Consider the following 21,017-nt stretch of genomic DNA (forward strand, 5'->3'; position numbering starts at 1 on the left):
CCCACTTCAGGGGCAGTATGCAGTCTAACCTGGTGGTAACCACTCGATCAGCTCAGCATGTTATCCTTGCATACCTCAGTTGAAGGCTTATAGGGAAGTCCGCCCTCTCTCCATTTTCCTTCCTGGGAAAAAGGCCTAGTCACCCTACCCGATTTACAGCCCAGACGCCAGGTAAGTGTGATTATGGACACACAAACCGGAGGAGGGCGGGGAATGTGAAGAGACGCGGATGTGGGAAGAAGCAGCAACAATCGGATTCAAGGAGAGGTTTGATTTGGATGCAAGAGCGGTTTGCTCTGGCAAACACTAGCTGCGCTCTTGGCTGGAGCTGAGGCTGGGCTGAGCTGGAGTATAAGTTTGTCAGGAATCAAGGATGTATCTGCCTTCTCTGAGAACGCCTGTTCTTTCCATTTTGTTATCGGTTCAACAAACATTGATTAGATACCTGCTGTTTGTCCTCCGTTCTCCAAGACACCCGGAGGTGATGTCAGGACTTGCACTGAACGGGATTGAAGTGAGGCAGGGCTGTGCAAGGTCACCAACCTCACTCTCTCCTCCAGAGCCATCTGGGGCCAGTGGCCAGATATGGAAGTGGCTGTGGCTGTTTAAGGCAATTTTGGGTTAAGTGACTTGCCCAGGGTCACACAGGTAGTAAGTGAGGTGAGATTCAACCTCAGGTCCTCACAACTTCAGGGCTAGTGTTCTATCCAGCGTGCCCCTGGGTAGGCTTAGGACCAGCCAGGAAGAGCAAAGGGAGCAAAGGCTTGGAGGTGGGAGACTGAAAGGTAACCACGTGCTGCGGGATACCCTTGGGATGATCTCAACCAAACCAGACGTTGCTGATGGGGAAACTGAGGCCCAGAGAAGGGCTGGTGCTTGCTCAAGGTCACTAGGCCAGGACTAGACCTGGGCACTGCATTGACTCGATAGAATTGGCATCGGGGGCCTGGATTCGAATTCAGCTTAACTCTGCCCCGGTTCGGAAGGGGAAGTCATGGGTCCTCTCTGAGCCTCAGGTTCTTTTTTGGTCAAAATGATAGAGTGGGACACGGGGGTCACTAAGGCTCCTCCCAACCCACGTGGGAGGAGGCTACATTCAGGACCCCCACCTCTGCTTGGGAAACCCTCCCCTTCCCTTCGCCTTCAGCGCCGCAATCAATCCCGGGCAGGGTCGCGGGAGGGGCGGGCCCTCCCCAGATCCGCCTGGGGGGGGGTGCCTGTCTCTTTAAGAGGGGAGGGGCAGGGAGAACCATCTTTCCGACTCCGTCTTCTTCCTCCCGGATCCGTCATTGCTTGCAGGGGTGGGGCAGCGGCTCCACGGAGGGGCGGGGCGGGAGGAGCAGGAGGAACTCTGCCCGGGTTGCTACTGTCTCTTTAAGAGCGCGGGTCTCCCAAGGGGTGGGGCGCCTCTCGCTGTTCAGTCCCTAGGATCCTTCTTGGCCGAAGCTCCTTTCTCTTTAAGAGGCAGTACCTCAGGAGGGGTGGGGCCAAAGTGGGTGGGGCGGGTTCCTTACTTTCCTAGGCCTGCGCAATGCGCCATAGATCCGGGCTCCTGTCTCTTTAAGAGCGCGATGAGTACGGCGGAAGGTGAAAGGGGAAGAGAAAGCAACAAGGCCGCACCCCTGCCCCGCCCCGCGCCACGCTGCGTGAGCTGGAGGCGGAGGCGGAGCTAGAGCGAACCGAGATCGAGGCTCCTCCGGCTCCGCGCCCCCTGCCCCCCCACCCCACCCCACTTCATCCTGCCGGAATCCGAGCCGGGCCAGGTGAGAACTGGGGCCCCCGCGAGGGAGGGAGAGGCCGAGCCCCCCGCCCCGCCCCCATTCTCCGGACGTCTCCCAGACCCCCAGTTTCCCTCACTTTAGCTACGCGGGGCCTTGAATGCCGTGATCATTTCCCTTATCAGGTCCGTAGCAGAGGGCTGGAAGGGGTGGGGGCCTTCCGACCACCCGGCCCAGAAGTGGGGTCGGAGGACCAGGGTTCACATTCTGACTGCTCGGATGGGTCATTTCGCCTCCCTGTGCCTTAGTTTCCCCATCTGTAAGAAGAGGGCGTTCTCTGCGCCCCCTTCCTGGTCTGGATCTGTGATCTTATAGAGTACAGCCCCTCCCCCCCAGCTCCCTTTTTCAGGACTAACGATGATAAAGGGGCTCTGGCTCCTTTAGGTTTGCGGGGACCTTGGCCCCCATTTCACAGATGAGTAAATTGAGGCCCGGGGTCCTAGGGCGTGGCTGCCACCTTAGCTCCTCCCCCTCCGAGCCTGTCCCCTCCTCCTCTGTGCCTGGCTGGGGGGGTCCTCCCCTCCCCCCTTCCAGACTCCGCAGGGGTGTCACCCCCTCCTGAGGCCCTCCCGGATTCCCTCCCCTGTTAGCGGTCTCTGCCTGTCCTCCAGCGTCTGTTATTAGAAATTAATAATAATAACAATAATAACGATAACAAGGATAAACTGCAAAGGGCTGCAGCATCCAGGGGGTGGATGAGGAAGGGCGTCCTGCAGAGGTGGGCTTGGAGAACTGAGACCAGGCATGGGCTAGGAGCAGGGGGGACCAGCCTGGCTTCGTTATGGGGGATCTGAGTGAGGTGCCCGGCAGTTTGGGTTTGATGGTGGAAGTAATAGGGAGCCACTGAATATTATTGAGTGAGGGGGAGGTGAGAGGAGAATCCCTGTGGCATCGAGGAGGATGGAGGGACAGGGACAAAACATTTGGGCTGAGCCTTAAACGCACCTAGGAATGCCAAGCATGCACCTGACTGAAACGGAACTCGTTGTAGGCTAATGACCAGGGAGGGCTAGGTCCAGAGCTGGCCTCCTTGGAGGCACTAAGTACATGCTAGGTCAATTGACTGACCTCGATGAGCCTCAGTTTCCTCTCCAGGGAAATGGGTCTAAGCAACACCTCCTCACAAGGCAATTAGGGTCTAGGCATTTTATTAACTTCGAAAGGTTCCCCAAATGTCACCTGTTATTACTTCTCAGTTCTTTGGGTTTTTTGGCCATTTACAACAAATTTTTCTTCCTTTAGACGCCTCTGCAACTGTTCCTTTCGATAGCTGGACGGGAACCTACCGAATGAATGGCAACTGTGGATGACTTAAAATTTGAAGGTAATGACCTTCCAGGACTCTGACCCGGGAAGCAGTGTGTCTGCCCACAAACACTGACTGTACTCTTAATATCATAGGTCCCTCAGGGAGCTCTTAGTGGGCACCTACTGTATGCAGCTGCTTCTTGGGAGGTAGGCTAGACTTGGGGGTGAGGTCAGAGTGACAGTGACATGGGCCCTGCCCTCCAAGAACTTAAAATCTAGCAAGGGCCCTGAGGCAGAGAGAGAAGAGACTACATTCTAATCCATATTAGATTTGTTCACAGTTTTTCAAGTGGTCAAGAAAACAAAAAGAATGCATTTCATAGTAGAGGTTCTTGTGTCCAGCCCCCTCATTTTCCAGAAGTCTTGTCTCCCCCTATTACACTGAAACCTCCCCGAGGCAAATACTAGGTAAACCTGGAGGCCTGAAGCATTTCATTAAGCTCTTTCTACAGGCTAATCTGGGCAAAAAAAGACCTGCCCTCCTGAGTCTGAATTGGAAGGGGGAAAGTAGACCATACCTCAAAGGGAAGATGGCCTTAGTGAAATGTTCGTGTTCTGTTCTTAAGTATCTTTTCATTTCTTTCATTAGATTTATTTAGCTCTATTTTAAATATAGATTTTAACATTTACAATTGTTTGTGGGGTTTTTTTGGTGAGGCAATTGGGGTTAAGTGACTTGCCTAGGGTCACACAGCTAGTAATTGTTAAGTGTCTGAGGCCAGATTTGAACTCAGGTCCTCCTGAATCCAGGGCCAGTGCTTTATCCACTATGCCACCTAGCTGCCCCTACAATTGTTTTAAAAATTGAATTAAAAATTTAAAAAATGGATAAAGTGACTTATCAGGGGACGACTAATTAGCTCAGAAGCTGCTGACCAGAAAATAACCCTCTGTGGCCTCCAGACCCTTATCTCTGTTGCCCTTTCTGGTCACCTGCGCTCACCAGCCTGGGGTTGCCCTTCCCTCTTCCCTCTCCCGGGACTCCCATAGCCAATCAGTTCCCAAGTCTTGGCACTTCAGCTCCAATTTGGTTCAAGCACGGCAGAGCCCCAGAGTTTCCCCTTTAGGCCCAGCCCTAGTGCCACTTCTTATACTAGGCCTCTCCTACCCTGTTAGTATTGCCCCTCCTCCCCAATTCCAGTGAGACTAACAACAGCTGACCTTCCTAAAGCACAGGAAGGTTTACTGAGTACCTCACAGGTGGTGTTCCATTTGAACCTCACAACAACCCTGGGAGGTGGGTGTTATTATCTTATTATCATCTCACGGATGAGGAAACCGGGGCAGACAGAAGTTGAGTGACTTGTCCAGGGTCACACAGCTAGAAAGCATCTGAGGTTGGGTTCCAGTTCAAGTCTTGCTGACGCCAGGCCCAGCACTAACCACTGTGCTACCTCATTGGCTTAACCACGGTTTGTTCAGCCAGGAAATCATTGCATTTTGCTGTACCTGGAATGCACTCTGGAACTTCAGCTCTGGAACCTCAGCTGTGCCTCCTAGAACCCCAGCTTCTGGGCTGCCACTTGTTGAACATTTCCCGCTTCTCTTGGTGCCAGTGCCCTCCACCTCCCCACGTGGGTCACATATGTACTTGGCCGTGGGCACATCACATCCCTCCTTGTAAGAATGCGCTTGAGTCCAGGGACTGTTTCCTTCTGGTAGATGCTCAGGATGTTTAACATAGAAGGCCTTCAGTCAATGTTGGCACGAATGCATGTTGTGAGTTCCCTTCTGGACGCCAAGCATGCCCATGCCTGGCCATGCCCATGCAGTTGATTTCTTCCCTTTTCTTCTCTGGGAGACGAGGCCATCCCTTTCCCTAGACAAGGGAACTCATCTGAGCTTAACTCAAGCCTGAGAGTCATGGGGAATGTAGCAGGTTGTTAGGCCTGGAAATATCTTCCTCATCTCTGCTTTTATTTATTAATTCTATAGTTTTCTTACTTTTTTCTTTCTTTTTTTGGGGGGGGGCGGGGCAATAAGGGTTAAGTGACTTGCCCAGGGTCACACAGCTAGTAAGTGTCAAATGTCTGAGGCCAGATTTGAACTCAGGTCCTCCTGATTCCAGGGCTGTTGATTTATCTACTGGGCTATGCAGCTGCCCCTTCCTCATCTCTGCTATGTCCAGCTGACTTTTCTAGGCTTGTGCAACTAGGAAGTGTCTGCTGCGCCTCACTGCCTCCCCTCCAGCCCAGGCAGCCGATGTCCCACAGTGAGTGGGGGGCCTCTGTCTAACAGTCTGAATTCTGCATTAGCTGGTGCTGAGGTCCTAGCCCCTTACTCTGAACAGGCTCTGAGGGAGGTTGCCCCCTCCCCAGCATCTTTGGGGCATTCCAAGTGCAGAGTCTACACCCCCGTCTCTCTGTTGGGTTCTCGTCTGCAGAATTTGGCGATTCAGCCAACCTGCTGCCGGCCCCCCAGGATGACACCGTCGTGACCATTGAGGAGCCCAGCCAGAAGCCCCCGGCCCCAAGGGGTCTCCCGAGGGGCTCTGGGAGGGAGGAAGATGAAGAACTCCTGGGCAACAGCGACTCTGATAAAACAGAGGTGAGAAGAGCCGTCCTCTGGGCTCTGCCTTTTAGCAGTCATTCCAACCCTGGCAGATCCTTCTTGAGAGCTTGTGTGTGTCCCAGGCAGTCAGCACTTACATTGGATTTTACAATTCTGAGTTATCCTTAGGTAGGGGCTGTCGGGTCCAGCCAGGCCCACACCTTCTCCCGTTTCTGTCCTGCAGGGGTGCCTTATGCCCCGTCCCTTTGGCTGAAGTGTTCTAGGCCCCTCGTTCGCAGTTCACATTCTGTAGGAAAAGGGAAGGAAGCATTCTCCCCTCATGGAGACTGAGGATTTGAAGACAGAAATGCAGCCGGAGGAAAGAAGATTTAGGGGTGACAAAGCTTTGGCCCCAGAGGGCAGATTGGAAGATGATCTTGTGTGACCTTGGTCAGATCACTTCCCCCTGAGGGCCTCTTCTATAGAGTGAGGGGAGTGGCTCGGCCCCATCCTAAAGGCAATGGTCCTTTTTCTATGTGGGGGCAGGAAGAGAACACTTCTGCACCATGAGAGGGGGCAGAACAGGGTATGGGCTGCCCTGCCGGGAGGGAGTTCTCCATCATTGGAGATCTTCATGTGAAGGCAGGAGTCACACTTCCGTAATTGTGTCGGGGGGCAGTCACTGAGGCACTGGAGGGATGATGCCAGGGGCAGCTTCCTGTTCTGGGGAAGGAATACTTCCATGGAGGTGTTTGCTTCAAGGGGGGCGCCCTGGGGCAGTGGGCCTGTAAGGACCAGTTAGGAGGCGGGCACAGACGACTGTCCCTGTCTGTGCTGAGGTCGAGCGAAAGCTTAGCATCTATGGTAAGGCCAGAATGGGCCCTCCCTTCATGGTTTGCTACAGGAGGAATTCAGCACAGAGACGGGGAGAGGGTGTTCAGTACAGGGAAGAGCCCCAACAAAGCCGCGGAGGTGGGAGCAGAGGCCCTGTGGGGTGACTGGTTGGGCCGGATGCCTCTGAGGGCCTGTCCAGGCCCAACATTCTGGGGCTGTGGGTCCTTTCTGATTGGGGGGAGGGGGTCTAAGGCTCTCTCATTACTCTCCTGTGTGACTGGGGGTCCAGGGAGTCTGAGGCTTGGGAGGGGAGTGTCCATGAAAGCTGGGCCAAGAGAACAGGGGATGGGGGAGGGAAGGCCAACTTTGGGCAGCACCTGTGATTTTGCTCAGTGTGGGCAGCCCCCAGAACAGGGATGTGGCATCCGCCATCTTTGTATAGCTCAACAGACCCATGACCAGGGGCCCTGTCCTGGGCAGGGCTTTGCTGAGTGCACTTGTTCCTCCACTGGCAGCTCCTGGCCGGACAGAAGAAAAGCTCTCCCTTCTGGACATTTGAATACTACCAGACATTCTTTGATGTGGACACCTACCAGGTGTGTGAAAAGTGTGTGTGTGTGTGTGTGTGTGTGTGTGTGTGCACGCGCGCACGCAGGAGAGTAGCCTTGGGCCTTGGGCAGAGTTTCGTGGCCACATTTATGATCAGGGGTTCCTCAGTGTGTAGTCTGGCCCCTTCTGTGAGTCACTCAAGGGGCAGCTAGGTGGCGCAGTGGATAGAGCACCGGCCCTGGAGTCAGGAGGACCTGAGTTCAAATCCTGCCTCAGACACTTAACACTGGCTGTGTGACCCTGGGCAAGTCACTTAACCCCAATTGCCTCGCTAAAAAAAAAGTCACTCAGGTGGAGCCCCCAGACCTTTCTCAGAAGAATGTTTTTAAATAATTGAAGGAAAATGCAAAGTTTCCATTAGAATTTAGTGGAAAAAAGGTGCAATGTTATTTTTTCCCTATTAAACTTCCCAGATTCCCTGAAATCTACCCACAGACTGGGGGGAGGGGGCAGGGCGGGGTTGTGGACCCTCAAAAGAAGCCCTGAGTTAGACTTTACTGGGCCTGGGTCTGCACATACTTGGTTCCCACTCACACTCAGACCTCACACGGCCTGAGCCCAGGCCTTTGGGTCCCCAGGCCAGCACTTTTTGTTACATCATCCCCAGTCAGTCAGTCAGTTAACTAGCATTTAAAAAACGCCTACTATGTGCCAGAACCCAAGGATAGAGAGAGGCAGAGGACAGGCGCTGCCCGCCAACAGCCCTTGTAGCACAGGCAGTACCCAGTTTGCCGGCGTTGCTTCTCTGGTCTCTGACTTCACCGTCTTGTTTTTAGGTCTTCGACAGGATCAAAGGCTCGGTCGTACCCATCCCTGGGAGAAACTTCGTCAGGCTGTATATCCGGAGCAATCCGGATCTCTATGGTGGGTGCCGCGTCTCTGCGCTGGGGGCGGGGCGGGGAAAGCAGCGGCTCCTCCCATGGGGCCAAGGCCTCGGGGGCTTTCTCTTGGGGGGCCTTGGAGGCAAGGAAGGAGAAGAAGAGAGACCGAGGCCTTGGAAAGGCCTCAGCTGATGTCGCCACACAGCGCATCCCAAATCAGCCCTGGAGGGTTAAAGGGTTGATGTTCTGTGGGCCATCAGGATGGGATGGCAGCCAGGTGGGGTGGGTAGAGAGTCAGGAAGGGAGTGGGGAGCCCTGGCAGGCCTACGAGCTGGGCAGTGACATGTATCTATTCCATGGCCCAGGGAGATGGGTGGAAAGATGGCTAGCACTGATCAGGTTCTTACTGTGTGCCAGGCTCTGTGCCAGGTGATGGGGGTACAAAGACTTTGCTTGCCCTCAGACAGCTTACACTCTAATGCAGCCACCAGGCAAATACAGGCTATATCAGAGTCTGAATGGATGGCAATCTGAGGGGGAGGGTGTTCCCAGGGAGGGGACTGAGAAGAGCCTCCTATCAGAGGCGAGATTTGGGCTGAGTCTTGAAGGAAGCCGGGGTGGGGGAGGGGGGGGGTCTCCCGGGTGCTCCCGGCTCAGGCCTCTGGGGCCAAGAAGAACAGGGCTCATCTTTCTTCCACAGGACAGTCTGGGAGTTGCCTTCAGGTGTCCAAAGGGCTGGCCTGTGGACAGGGATTGGCCAGGCTGGGCTTGGCCCCAGGGGGCAGAAGCAGAGCCCGGATGGGGAGGTCTCTGTTATCCCTCACGTTTGCCGATCTCCTTCCCTCAGAGCTCTCCCCACCCTGCGTGGGGTGCTCCCCCTCCCCCCAAATCCTCAGGTTCTTTCCAGGCCCTGCTCAGAATCCTCGTCCTGGGGACCCCTTCCCTCTTCTTCTGGCCCTGGGCCTGGTCCGGGGTGCTGGGCATATTAGACACTTGGGGCTTGGACTTGGAGTCAGTGAGGCCTCAGGTCAGATCCTGCCTTAGATACTTCCTGAGCTGTGTGATCCTGGCAGGTCACTTCACTGGGCCTCAGTTTCCTCCTCTGTAAAATGAGGGGGTTGTGCTAGACGGCTTCTCAAGTCCCTTCTGGCTCAATGCTGATCAGACTGGATTGGCTTGGCTTGGCATGGACAGAGAAAAGTTTTAGCGGTAAATAGCGGTCCAATGAAAGCAAAAACCATTAGGCGTATTGTCTAAAACTAGGTCGGGCTGTCTCCGAACTGAAGGCCTCTAAGCAGAGGCCGGTGACCTGCCACCCTGGTTCTTTAGTGGGAATCCCGTGGTTCACTGGTTACTGAAGATCTATGTCCCTAATCCCTCAAGTCTTTAATCCAACTAGTGGCTGACAGAAGCTCTGGCCTTTCAAAGATAATCACATCAGGCAAGTGTTGATTTTGTCTGAAACTCTGTTCCCTCCTGGGCCAGTGCAGAGAGAGGGGAAGAGGGTCTTTGCAGCCCCAGGCCGGTGCTGACTCTGCATGTGTGTGTACGTCCGTGTGTGTGTGTGTGTGTGTGTGTGTGTGTGAGTGAATGTGAAGGGGGGTGTGCTACCTCTCATGCCCTCTGACCCTTCCTTCACAGGGCCCTTCTGGATATGCGCCACCCTGGTCTTTGCCATCGCCATCAGTGGGAATCTCTCCAACTTCCTCATCCACTTGGGCGACAAGACTTTCCATTACGTCCCAGAATTCCGGAAAGGTCAGGGAATGGCTCGGCGGGTGTCTGCTGACCTGGGGTAGAGAGGCACGGTGCTGTTGACATATTAGGGCCAGCTAGGGCATTGCTCAGGAGAAAAACTGGTAATGTCAGTAGAGCTGGCACAAAGTCTTGGCGTGTGCTGGGCACGGTTTGGCAGTCAGGTTGCATGTATGTTTGTCTATGGAGGCTTGGGGCCTTCATCCAGGATAGTAGGACTTATCAAGTGGTCAATCGACAAACATTCATTAAGCACAAAGGCAAAGAGCAAGCAATTATTTATTTATTAAGCAACTCCTCTGTGTCAGGTCCTGTACTAGGTGCTAGAGATGCAAAGACAAAAAGGAAACAGTTCTTTCCTTCCAGGCTTGCCCCCCCTCACCCATCGTCGTGCAGGTCTGATCATGTCACCTCCCCTGCTCAATAAACTCTAGTGGCTGCCTATTGCCTTCAGAATCAGATCCAAAATTTGCTGCTTGGTGTTCAAGGCCCTTCATGTCCCAGCCCCACTTTTACCTTTCCAGTCTTTTTACATCTTACTCCGCAACACAATTCTATGACGTGCTTAAAGACTCAGTCATTACTTAAGCAGCAGAGCTGTGATCTACATCCAGGTTCTTGTCACACAGAGTCCACTGATAACAGAATTTTTCATTTTTGTCTTTGTGTTTGTAGTGCCTAGCAGAGTACCTGGTACATAGTGGGTGATTAATAAATGCTACTTGATTGAATGAATGTAGGGATTGTGTCTTTGGGGTTTTTTTGTTTTTGTTTTATTTCGGGGCAATGAGGGTTAAGTGACTTGCCCAGGGTCACACAGCTAGTAAGTGTCAAGTGTCTGAGGCCGGATTTGAACTCAGGTCCTCCTGACTCCAGGGCCGGTGCTCTATCCACTGTGCCACCTAGCTGCCCTGAGATTGTGTCTTAACTAAACTTTGACCCTCTCTCAGCACAGTTCTTTGTATACATTAGGTATATGATATTTGTTGATTAACTGAATGACTCCATGGGATTTTTTGACATTAAAAATACATGCATTTATAAACAGCCATATTTAAAACAACCCCTTACTGTGCCCCTTCCTGAGTGTGATGCTCCAGGCAATTGTCTCTTTTGCCCACTCCTTGTCCCAGCTCTGGTTGGACACTGAACCAGACTGCTCAAAACATAAAGGAGGGTGGGCCACATCCTGGGGTTGTCTCACCTTTATGAACCCATACTCCTAAAGAAAGAGAGAAAGGGAGAGGAAGAAAGGAAGAGAGAGGGAGGGAGGGAGGGAGGAAGGGGAGGAGAGAGAGAGATAGGATAGGAAAGAAAAAGAGAAGGGAGCAAGTAAGAGAGAGGGAGGGAGAGACAGAAAGAGAAAGGGGGGATGGGATGGGAAAGAAAGAGAGAAAGGAGGAAAGAGGCAGAGGAAGAGTAGGGGACAGAGACAGAGAATGCAGGAGAGAGCTTCCTTCTCAAACCTTTTGTGGTTTCAGGAAGAAGAGAAAGGTTGAGTTCTAGGTGGACCCCTGTCATTCAGAGGAGTCACTGAATGGTATTTCAGCCTCTAAGGTGGCATTCTTTAGAGAAGAAAGGACACTGAAAATTATTTCCAGCAATTCACCATAGAACTCAAATACCCATTTACCAGATAGGAGCCTTCAGTAACATAGTGAGAAAGTTAGTTTGTAGCCAGGGAGTATTAATAAGTTAGCTAAAGACGTTGCTGTCAGCTCTGGTTATCCTGTGAGAGGGGAGGACATCATCTGCCGAGGAGTCATCAATCTGATTTCCTTGGTCGAGATGCCTGCCTGTGTCCCTGGTGCTGCGCCCTTTGTCGTTTTCTCTTGGCTAATCGAGTCACTTAGTGGTATCAGCCTTTCATGCCCAGGGGACAGCGGTGGGTGGAGGCGGTTGTGGCCGCCCCGTGTTAGGTCGGGCGTTTAGACGGCTGTGATATCTTTCCCAGTATCCATAGCGGCCACGGCCATCTACGCCTACGCCTGGCTGGTCCCACTTGGCCTCTGGGGGTTCCTTCTGTGGAGAAACAGCAAAGTGATGAGCATCGTCTCCTATTCGTTCCTGGAGATTGTGTGTGTCTACGGCTACTCGCTTTTCATCTACATCCCCACGGCGGTAAGTCAGCCCAGGGGGTAGCTGACCCTGCTGGCTCTTCTCCTGGGGAGGGAGCTGTGTGGCCCAGGGACAGTGCTGGGCATGGAGGCAGGCAGGCCTGGGCTCCCTTGCCTCTGCCCCCTGCTCCTCATGTGACCCTGGTCAAGTCAACTTCCTAGAACCACAGATGTCGAGCCAGATCAAACCTTAGACTCTGCCTTATTTTACTGCTGAGAAAACCGAGGCAGACAGTGGTTCAGTTACTTGCCTGGGGTCACACACCCTGTAAGATGCACTCTCCAGGTCAGAGTTGTGATGCCATGGCCACCCTGAGGTAGTTCTGCCCTCTGACCCTTCTGGGAGGTTCCCCCCTTTCCTGGAGGGAGAGCACGGATTGTTCCTCTTTGTTTTTATATCTCCAGCACCTGGCCCATTGAGGGGGCCTTGGGCCCTTGTTCTAAGGAGCAGCTGACTGATGACCCTTAGAAGAGCCTCCCAACATCCATGTGTCAGTCCCATTATTGTCTGAATGCAGATCAATGATTTTCTCACTGTGGGAAACTCCCAGGATGAAAACACACTCCTCTGATACAGATTGCACCTCATCTCTAAGCTGTAGTCTCAAAGAGCTGCCTGGGTCATTGAGTTGCTAAGTAGTAGGTTTCAGAGAACTGACTTGAATCCTAGTCTTGCTGACTCTAAGACCAGATTCTTAACCTGGGTTCTTTTTTTTTAAAGTGAGGCAGTTGGGGTTAAGTGACTTGCCCAAGGTCACTTGGTCACAGCTAGTAAATGTTAAGTGTCTGAGGTTGGATTTGAATTCAGGTACTCCTCAATCCAGGGCCAGTGCTCTATCTACTGTGCCACCTAGCTGCCCCCAACCTGGGTTCTTTTTTTTTTTTTTTTTGGTGAGTCAATTAGGGTTAAGTGATTTGCCCAGGGTCATACAGCTAGTAAGTGTCAAGTGTCTGAGGCCGGATTTGAACTCAGGTCCTCCTAACTCCAGGGCCAGTGCTCTATCCACTGTGCCACCTAGCTGCCCCCTTGGGTTCTTTTAAAAAAAACCCAAAATTAGTTACTGTTAAGTTGTGTTTGATTCTTTGTGATCCCAATTGGCGTTTTCTTGGTAAAGATACTGGAGTGGTTTGCCATTTCCTGCTCCAGCTCATTTTAGAGGAGGAAACTGAGGCAAGCAGGGTGAGGTGACTTGCCTAGGGTCACACAGCTAATAGGTGAGGCTGGACTTGAATTAAGGTCTCCTGATTCCTGGCCCATGGCTCTATCTGCTATGCCACCTGGTTGTATTTCAATCCAGTTGGTTTCCTTTGTAATACTATATAACTCATTTATGCAAGGGGCAGAGGGAGGCATTAGCAGCCGGGGGGATCAGGAAGGGCTGGGAGGAGGTGCTTGAGCTGAGTGTGGAGGGCTATTGGGCATCTGGAGGGACACAGGTGTGCAGGGAGAGCATTCCTGGCCGGGGCAGGGGCAGGGATAGAGATCTGTGAGGATATAATTCCATTTGACAGATAAGAAAGTTGAGGCCGAGAAAGGTGATTTTCTTTGTCCAGAGCTGCCCAGTCAGTGGCTGGAGGACAGCTTTTTCCCCAGGGCCTGGCCTCTGTCCGGGGCTGCTAGCGAGTTTGTTGTCCTGGATGGTGCTGGCAGCCTGGGGGAGCCTGTGGACCCCCGTCCCCAAATGTCAGTGTTTAAACAATTGAAGGAGGTGCCACATGTCAGAGGCCAGAGAAGTGAAGGAGGTTCACAGAACTGGCACCAACTTAACAACCCCTGACCCCGAGGGCGTTTGGCCCGAGCTTGTGCTGCCTGTGAGAGCCTCACCCTGCCGCAGCCTCCCCAAGACGCCTCTGAAGGCCCTTCTTTCTCCTCTAGATCCTGTGGATCATCCCCCAGAAGGCCGTGCGCTGGATCCTGGTCATGGTTGCCCTGGGCCTCTCGGGTTCCGTCCTCGTGATGACGTTCTGGCCCGCTGTCCGCGACGATAACCGGAGGATCGCCATTGCCACCATTGTGACCATCATCCTGCTCCACACGCTCCTCTCTGTGGGCTGCTTGGTAAGGGCTCTGTCCTGCTCCTCCGTGGTTGCCAGTGGTTAGTTACACAGGCTGGAGCTACCACTGAGTGCATTAGTGCTGCGGAATCCTGGAACGGGAGAGCAAATCCCCCCACCCAGATGGGAAGCTCCTGCCCACGATCAGGGATCGAGCTGGGCCTCGAACCCAGGGCCAGATTCTCACTGCGCTACAATTCTCTGGTAACATACAGGGCTCCTCTGCGGGCTCCCGGAGTTGCTGCCACATCTTGGGAGGGTGAGGAGGGGGCAGCTCACCGTGGTGAGGTGAGGGAAGCAAAGTCAGCCCCTAATACAGACAGCCACCCATCTCAAAGTGGGACGGGGTGTTTGGGGAGAAAGCGAGCTCCCGTCACAGGAAGTCTTCCAAGTGGAGGCCGGATGACCTTTGGCTGGGTGTGTTGTGGTGGGGATTCCAGACCTGCTTGCCCCACAGTGCGAAGCAGCTGTACAGGTCATTGAAGAGGGCGCAGCTCACATGGTCGTCTGGCCTCGTAAACAAACCCGGACGGCCACAGTACAGGAGAGAGTGTAACCACTCATTGTGGTTACAAGGTGCAGTGGAGGGAATGGCAGCAGGGACCTGGGTGTGAATTCTGGCTCTGACTGGTATTTACCGTGTGACCTTGGGCAGGTCATCTTTCATTGTTAAGCCTGTGAAGGGAAGGAAACACCGCTCACTTGGATGGAGAGTTGGGAAGGTCTCTCAGGGCTTCTGGGATCCCAAGCTCATAGTCTCGACCTGGGAACATGTTTGAGGTTCAGGGAAGATCCTGCACTCCTGAACCTTGGAGATAAGGGAGTGGAGAGTGTGGAAAGCACTTGGTGAACTTTAAAGCACTTTACAAACAATAGTTAATGCCTAGTCATCTTAATAATAGCAGCTAACATTGACATAGCCAGGCACCGCCCTCAGTGCTTTCCAGTTATTATCTCATTTGATCCTCACAACAACCCTAGGAAGTAGGTGCTGTTATCAACCCCATTTTACAGATGGGGAAACTGAGGCAGACACCGTGTAAGTGACTCACCCAGTGTCACACAGCTAGTAGTGTCTGAGGCAGGATTTGAACTCAGGTCCTCCTGACTCCAGGGCCGGCGCTCTATCCACTGCGCCACCTCGCTGCCCCCTGAAATGGTCTCTCCTGATCTGCCCAACAGCCCAGAGAAAGAGGTGCTATTGTTGTCCCCATTTCAGTCACACAGCAAGGAAGCGTCTGGCGCAGGATTCAGACTCAGGTCTTTGTGACTGTTTTGTTAGCACTAGTGAGTGATCAGCAGAGCCAGGATTCAAACTCAGGTTGTTTTATGCCAAATCTGGGCTTCTTTCCTCCATAGCATCCTCTTCTTCAGAGATCTGCCCTGTAGATCTTTGCAGAGATGTGGTAGCTGCCGCTTCAGGAAGGAAGCCCAGCTGTCGGCGGCTTCCCAAAGGAAAGCTGTGGAGGAAGAGCTCAAGTGGCTTCTCACACCTCCTGTGGCCGCCTCCTCTGGCATGCTCTTAGCGCCCCCTGCTGGCCAATGAGGACTGGTGTGAGGCTGCCCTGTTCTCTGGGCGGTCTAGCACCCGCTTCCCAGGGGAGGCCCTTGTGAAGATGCTGGCCTTTAAAAGGCCACTCTTAAGACACTGGTGACCAGAGGTTTGCAGGGGTCAAGGGCCAAAGGTCGAGGACTGGGCAGTATGGCGAGGCGGATGGGTTCCTGCCCCACACTGGCCCATATAAGCTGTGTGACCCTGGGCAACCCTTGAAGGTCATATGTCCCAGGGAAGGTGCCTATCTGCCATGGTGGAGGGCGTCTTCTCACTGTGCCACAGCTCAGGTCATCCCTCACAGCTCTCGTATCCAGCTTGGGCACCCCTAGTCCTTTGGGCACTTCCTACCTGGGCTCACAGGGCTGAGGGCCAAAGCTGGCACTACTGTGCAAAGGCTGCTGGGAGTCAGGGCACCTGGGTTTGAAATGGGCTCTTAGGCCAACCTGTGTGTGACTGTGAACAAGCCCCTTCCTTCAGTCTGCGGGATCCTTTGCACGTGGAAATGTGGGAAGCAGCACAGGGCAGCCAGGAGAATTTTGGACCTGACCCACGCTCATCTCTTCTGTAGGCATACTTCTTTGATGCCCCCGAGCTGGATTACCCTCCTGCTGTTGTTACCCCTGTTCCCACTCAGAAGCAGACAGCTGGAACGGTCAAGGTGCGGTGAAGAAGACTCACCCGGGCTGGGGGACGAAGCCTGTAAGTGATGCCAGGGTCTGCATCTCCCTGCTCTTCAGTGTATTCAAATAACCTGGGTGACTTGTGGGCCACAAGGAACCCAGTGTCCACCGAGCTGTCAGAGGAGACAGGCAGCTGCCCCTTTTGTCTTTTCAGAAGGGGATAACTTGAGTGGTTCTTCACTGATTGGGCAGTGGGGCAGAGAGTGGAGACAACAGCGGAAGGATCTTCCTCTTATTCTTTTTAAAACCAGAAATCACTTTGGAATTGGTGACTCTCTGGGACACATTTATCAGCTTACCAGAAGCACCTTATCTTCTTGGCCCAAGCAGCATCACCCTCATAGGGATTGCCCAGGCCTGGGCACATGACAGTGAGGCGGGTCCCCTGCCAGGCCTGTAAGCTCGAGTGTCGGGGTCTCCCAACAAGAGAGTGATGGATGACCCCTCTAGCACCGCCCTGGCAGAATCATCAGTCTCCTTAGAGACGAGCAGGGGCCTGTCCCCATCCCGAGGCGGCTGGAGATTTATGGCCTGGCCAAGCGCTTGACTGCGATCTCGGGATGAGCTTGCCACGAGAAATAATAGTTTCTAACCTCTCTGCTCCCCAAGATAACCTTCACTGTGTAAATCAGCGGTGCTGCTGGAGATGTTAACCCCTTCCCTGCCCTGGGCTTCCTCCTGGAAGCATCTGGCTAGAACCGGGGAGATGCTCAAGGCCACCTGGTCCAGCCCCCTCTTAGAGGCCCAGGCTGGGGAAGAGGCTGGCCCAGGGTCATGCGGAGGGCAAAACCCGAGGTCAGAACCTTTCACTCTGAATCCTAGGTACTAGAGGCAAATGGCAGCATCAGAAGCCCCGCCCCCCCAAAGCATTAGAAAGCCAAATCAATGGACATTTATTTTTTTTTTTTTTTTTTTTTTTTTTTACGGGGCAATGGGGTTAAGTGACTTGCCCAGGGTCACACAGCTAGTAAGTGTCAAGTGTCTGAGGCCGGATTTGAACTCAGGAACTCCTGAATCCAGGGCCGGTGCTTTATCCACTGCGCCACCTAGCCGCCCCCATTTATTTTTAAATAATTTTTTTTTTCAACGAATCAAAATCATCTTCTCCCTCTCAGCTCCCCAACCCCCATGGGAAAAAAAAAAGGGACAACAAAAGCCCTTGTGACTGACAAGTGTGACTGCAAACATGTTCCTGCCTCGGCCCATCCCTTGGCAGAAGCTGGGGGCCTCCATCCTGAGTCTTGCTGTCCTGGTTGGTCATGGTGTTAATCAGGAGTTTAAAAAAACTTAAAAAATTTTTTTTTGGTGAGGCAAATGGGGTCAAGTGACTTGCCCAGGGTCACACAGCTAGTAAGTGTTAAGTGTCCGAGGCTGGATTTGAACTCAGGTCCTCCTAACTCCAGGGCCGGTGCTCTATCCACTGTGCCACCTAGCTGCCCCTCAGGTACTCTTGAATCCAGGGCTGGTGTACTATCCACCGCGCCACCTAGCAGCCCCTGTTGTCTTTTTTTTTTTTAACATCTCTGTAATTTCCCCCCTTTACTCACTCCCTTCCCCTCCTGGTAGGCTCTCAAATAGCAAATAACATTAAAAACAAAAAATTCAGGGAAAACCAAGAGGGAAAAAAAATTGGCATAATTGATTGATACATTAAAAATGCCTGGGCAGCTAGGTGGCGCAGTGGATAAAGCATTGGCCCTGAATTCAGGAGGCCCTGAGTTCAAATCCAGCTTCAGACACTTGACATTTACTAGCTATGTGACCCTGGGCAAGTCACTTAACCCTCATTGCCCTGCAAAAAAAAAAAATGCCTGAAAGTCTATGCCATGCATCACCCCCCAGGCACCCAGCCTGTCAGGGGTTAGCAATGAATGTATTCTTTCCCAGTGTGCGAGGAGAGGGCCCGGCAGGGAAAGATGGGGATGTTTGCGGTGGCCCTTTTTGTGGTAGCAAAGGTCTGGGGTCAAGCCAGTGCCTGCCATGGGAGGGAGCCAGCTGTCCGGGGCGGGCACATGGGGGCGTGTGGCTGTGCCACAGGAGGGGATACCTCGGCATCATTTCAGGGAGCAGGGGAGTGTTCTGGGAACTGTTGCCGGACCAGGGAAACTTAAATGGAAACAGGCAACAGGGAATAGCCGGTGATCGTCATACTTGTCTCCAAAGAAGAGGTGAGAAAACTCACCTCCCTCCTCCCCACTGTCAGCAGGACTGGCTGGCTGAGGAGGGGGTGGGGCACATTTGAAAATAACCGGAATCTAAGAAACAGAAGTTACCGACGCAGATTCGGAATGACAGAGCCCAGGATGGGGTGCTCCCTTCTTTTGCTGGGGAAGAGGAGGCTGGTGTTAGGGACAGCTTCGTGGAGTCAGGCTTGAATTTGTGCCGGGCTTAGCTGGATGGGCCACAGCCTCCTGGGTCTGGGTGAGAAGGCCTCTCCTTTTACACATGAGGGGACTGAGGCCCAAGAGGCTAAGTGACTGACCCAAGGAGCAGGTCAGCACGGCCGGGCTTGGGCAGATGGTGGTGACCTGACATAGCGGATGCTGTGGTGGGGGGTGAGGGGGCACCTCAGATTGGGGAGTGGTTGTCCCCACGTCTGCCTTTTGCATTTTCAGGTTGGCCGTGGCTGTCTCATTTCCTGGATTAGGGAAGCCCGGAAGCCCAAGAGACAGGCTGGCTGCCTCCGGCTCCCTGGCTTCTGGATGCTGCCGAGCCAGAGACCAACCAGCTCCTAAATAAATGAAAGGCAGTACGGCCCCACCCCCTGCTCCTTGTCCAGGTCCTCGGTCATCATGGCTGGGCCTGGGCGTCTTGATCACATGTGGACACGTGTCCACGGCGCCTGGATTATTTATCATTCTCGCAGGCAGCAGTTCCCAACGCCTTGCATCCTGCCCAGCGTCTCTGGGCTTCACTGGGTCTCTGAGGGGCTCCCTGTCACCCTGCCTCCTGTGGGGCTGGGGTCGCTGTCTGGGGTCACTGGCTTGAGCTGCGGTGCAATAAATACCTCACAGAACGCACAGCTCTCCTCTGTTGCTTGTGTGCCCACCACGGCCTGGGAGCGGGAGGATGCCTGGAATGAGGCCAGAGAGGCCGAGGCCCGAGGGTCCTCACTGCCTTGCTGGGCTTTTCTCTTTCCTGCCCATGGTTCTGGCCCCTTCATCATTCACAGTCACCCCGGTGCCCTCACTGGGGGTGGGGGTTTCCTTCCCACCAGGGGACACCCTGGAGGCTGTGAGGAGTCGGCGAGCTGAGGGGAAGAACCTGGAGTTGGGGTCGGGGAGCTGGTCCTGCTGCCCACTCCCTGGGTGCCCCTGGACAAGTCCCTTCCCTGGGCCCCACTTTCCACATGCTCAGGGCTGAGAAAGCTGGGGGTGGCAGGGAGCATTAGGAGGACTGGAAGAGACTATGGGCAGCTTTGGGCCCCTGGGAAGCCCTCCCTCACCTTTTGCCCCCCAGTCGTCTTGTCATATTTCTTTCTTTTCTATATCCAGAGCCTAGCGTAGAGCCCAGCATACAGTAGGTGCTTAATGATAGGATTACTTGATACTTGCAGTATAGACAGGTCGTTAGTGACGGGGACATCAGGATGGGCTTCCTGGAGCAAGTGGCATTGAAAGGATGAGAGAGAATCCAGCAGGCAGGTGGGGAGCAGGATGCCAGGTGGGGAAGTGGGATGGGCAGCTTGGCCAGATCTGCTCCCCGACCCTCGGGATCTGAGTGGGAAGGGGCCCCAGGGGCCCTGGAGCCCAAGCCCAGCAAGGAAAGTGAGTCCCCTGGGCAGCGTTCCTGACAAAGGGTCCTTGGGATTTGGCTTGGCCACCTCTAGGGAGGGCCCCAGGCCATCCATTCTCAGCTAGCAAAGCTACTTCTAGCAATTTACGGGATGCTCTGAGGCCGCCCACTCAGTGCGAGCCGGGTCTTTATCCCATTCTATAGATGAGAAGCTGAGGCCGCAGTCAGGTCTAGGGTTGCCCAGAGTCTCATGGCTAGTGAGGGTCCGAGGCTTCCTGACCCCACCCGGCCGCCCACAGCTAAGAGGACTTTCCTGACATTCAGCCTCCACGGAGGTTTCTGTGATTTACACCCCGTTCTTTTGTCCTCTCGGTCCAGTTGGAACTAACCTAAGCCCTCGTCTATCCAGAAGTCCTGCAGGTACTGGGAGGGAGCCCTTTTGGCCTCACCAGCTAAACGTCCTGAGCTCCTTTGGTGGGTTCGCATTTGGTGGGAGCACGAGGCCCCTCACTGTCTTTCTCTGGGTTATTCCCTGCCTAACAAGCTTTAGCGACTCCCTGTGGCTCTGACGTTAGAATTGCAGCTGCTCTCTGGCATTTAAACCCCACAGTCTGGCTCCATCCCATCTCTACAATGAGATTGCCCAGCGTTTCCCTGTATGTCATTACTGTTCTCTGTCTGTGACATTCCACCAGCCATCCTCGTGCCTTTGCTTCAAAAGCTCTCTTTCCTCACGTCCACCTCTTGGATTCCCAGACTCCCTTACAAGGCTTAGCTAGAGGGCCTCCACCTTCACAAGGCCTCCTGAGCCCCTCACCCCTGTTGTTAGTGTCATCCCCAACTTGGAATTTGTCCATATTCCATATTTGTCCAGTTCCTCTCCAGTACAGTGTAAGGCCCCTAAGGGCAAAGACTGTCTGGCTTCTGTCTTTGCATCTCCAGAGCACACACTAGGCACTCAATATATGCATCTGGCCACTCTCCTCTGGACCCTCTCCAAATGTCTTTCCTAAACTTGAACCCAGAACTGAACAGGGTGCTTCAAATGTGGTGAGCCCTGGGCAGAGGACAGGAGATAAGCCCTTCCTCATTCCTAGAGTACCCAGCTCCACAAACCTTTGCCTCTATTGTCTGGGGCCCCCGCGGGCCAGGTGTCCAAGGATGCTTCAGTTTCTCTGTCACTGGGGAGTGTGGGGAGCCAGGGGCCATGCTCCCTTCCCAGCACCATCTAAGCATGAGTTCTTATTATCATTGATATTGTGCACAGAGAATGAAAGGCT

General features: G+C 53.6%; 1 protein-coding gene across 1 annotated transcript; it reads left to right on the top strand.

Annotated features, from left to right (window-relative positions):
- Window positions 1–1,553: 1,553 nt before the first annotated feature.
- On the top strand, window positions 1,554–19,022 carry YIPF1 (Yip1 domain family member 1). The gene is made up of 10 exons (XM_043963920.1): window positions 1,554–1,763; window positions 3,021–3,102; window positions 5,470–5,633; window positions 6,926–7,006; window positions 7,796–7,883; window positions 9,482–9,598; window positions 11,550–11,716; window positions 13,589–13,771; window positions 15,891–16,021; window positions 18,618–19,022. The coding sequence occupies exons 2-9, from the start codon at window positions 3,072–3,074 to the stop codon at window positions 15,987–15,989; spliced, it is 930 nt and encodes a 309-aa protein (XP_043819855.1). The 5' UTR covers window positions 1,554–1,763; window positions 3,021–3,071; the 3' UTR covers window positions 15,990–16,021; window positions 18,618–19,022.
- Window positions 19,023–21,017: the final 1,995 nt, after the last annotated feature.

This window comes from Dromiciops gliroides, chromosome 4, assembly GCF_019393635.1.
Source record: "Dromiciops gliroides isolate mDroGli1 chromosome 4, mDroGli1.pri, whole genome shotgun sequence".
Taxonomy (NCBI): Eukaryota; Metazoa; Chordata; class Mammalia; order Microbiotheria; family Microbiotheriidae; genus Dromiciops; species Dromiciops gliroides.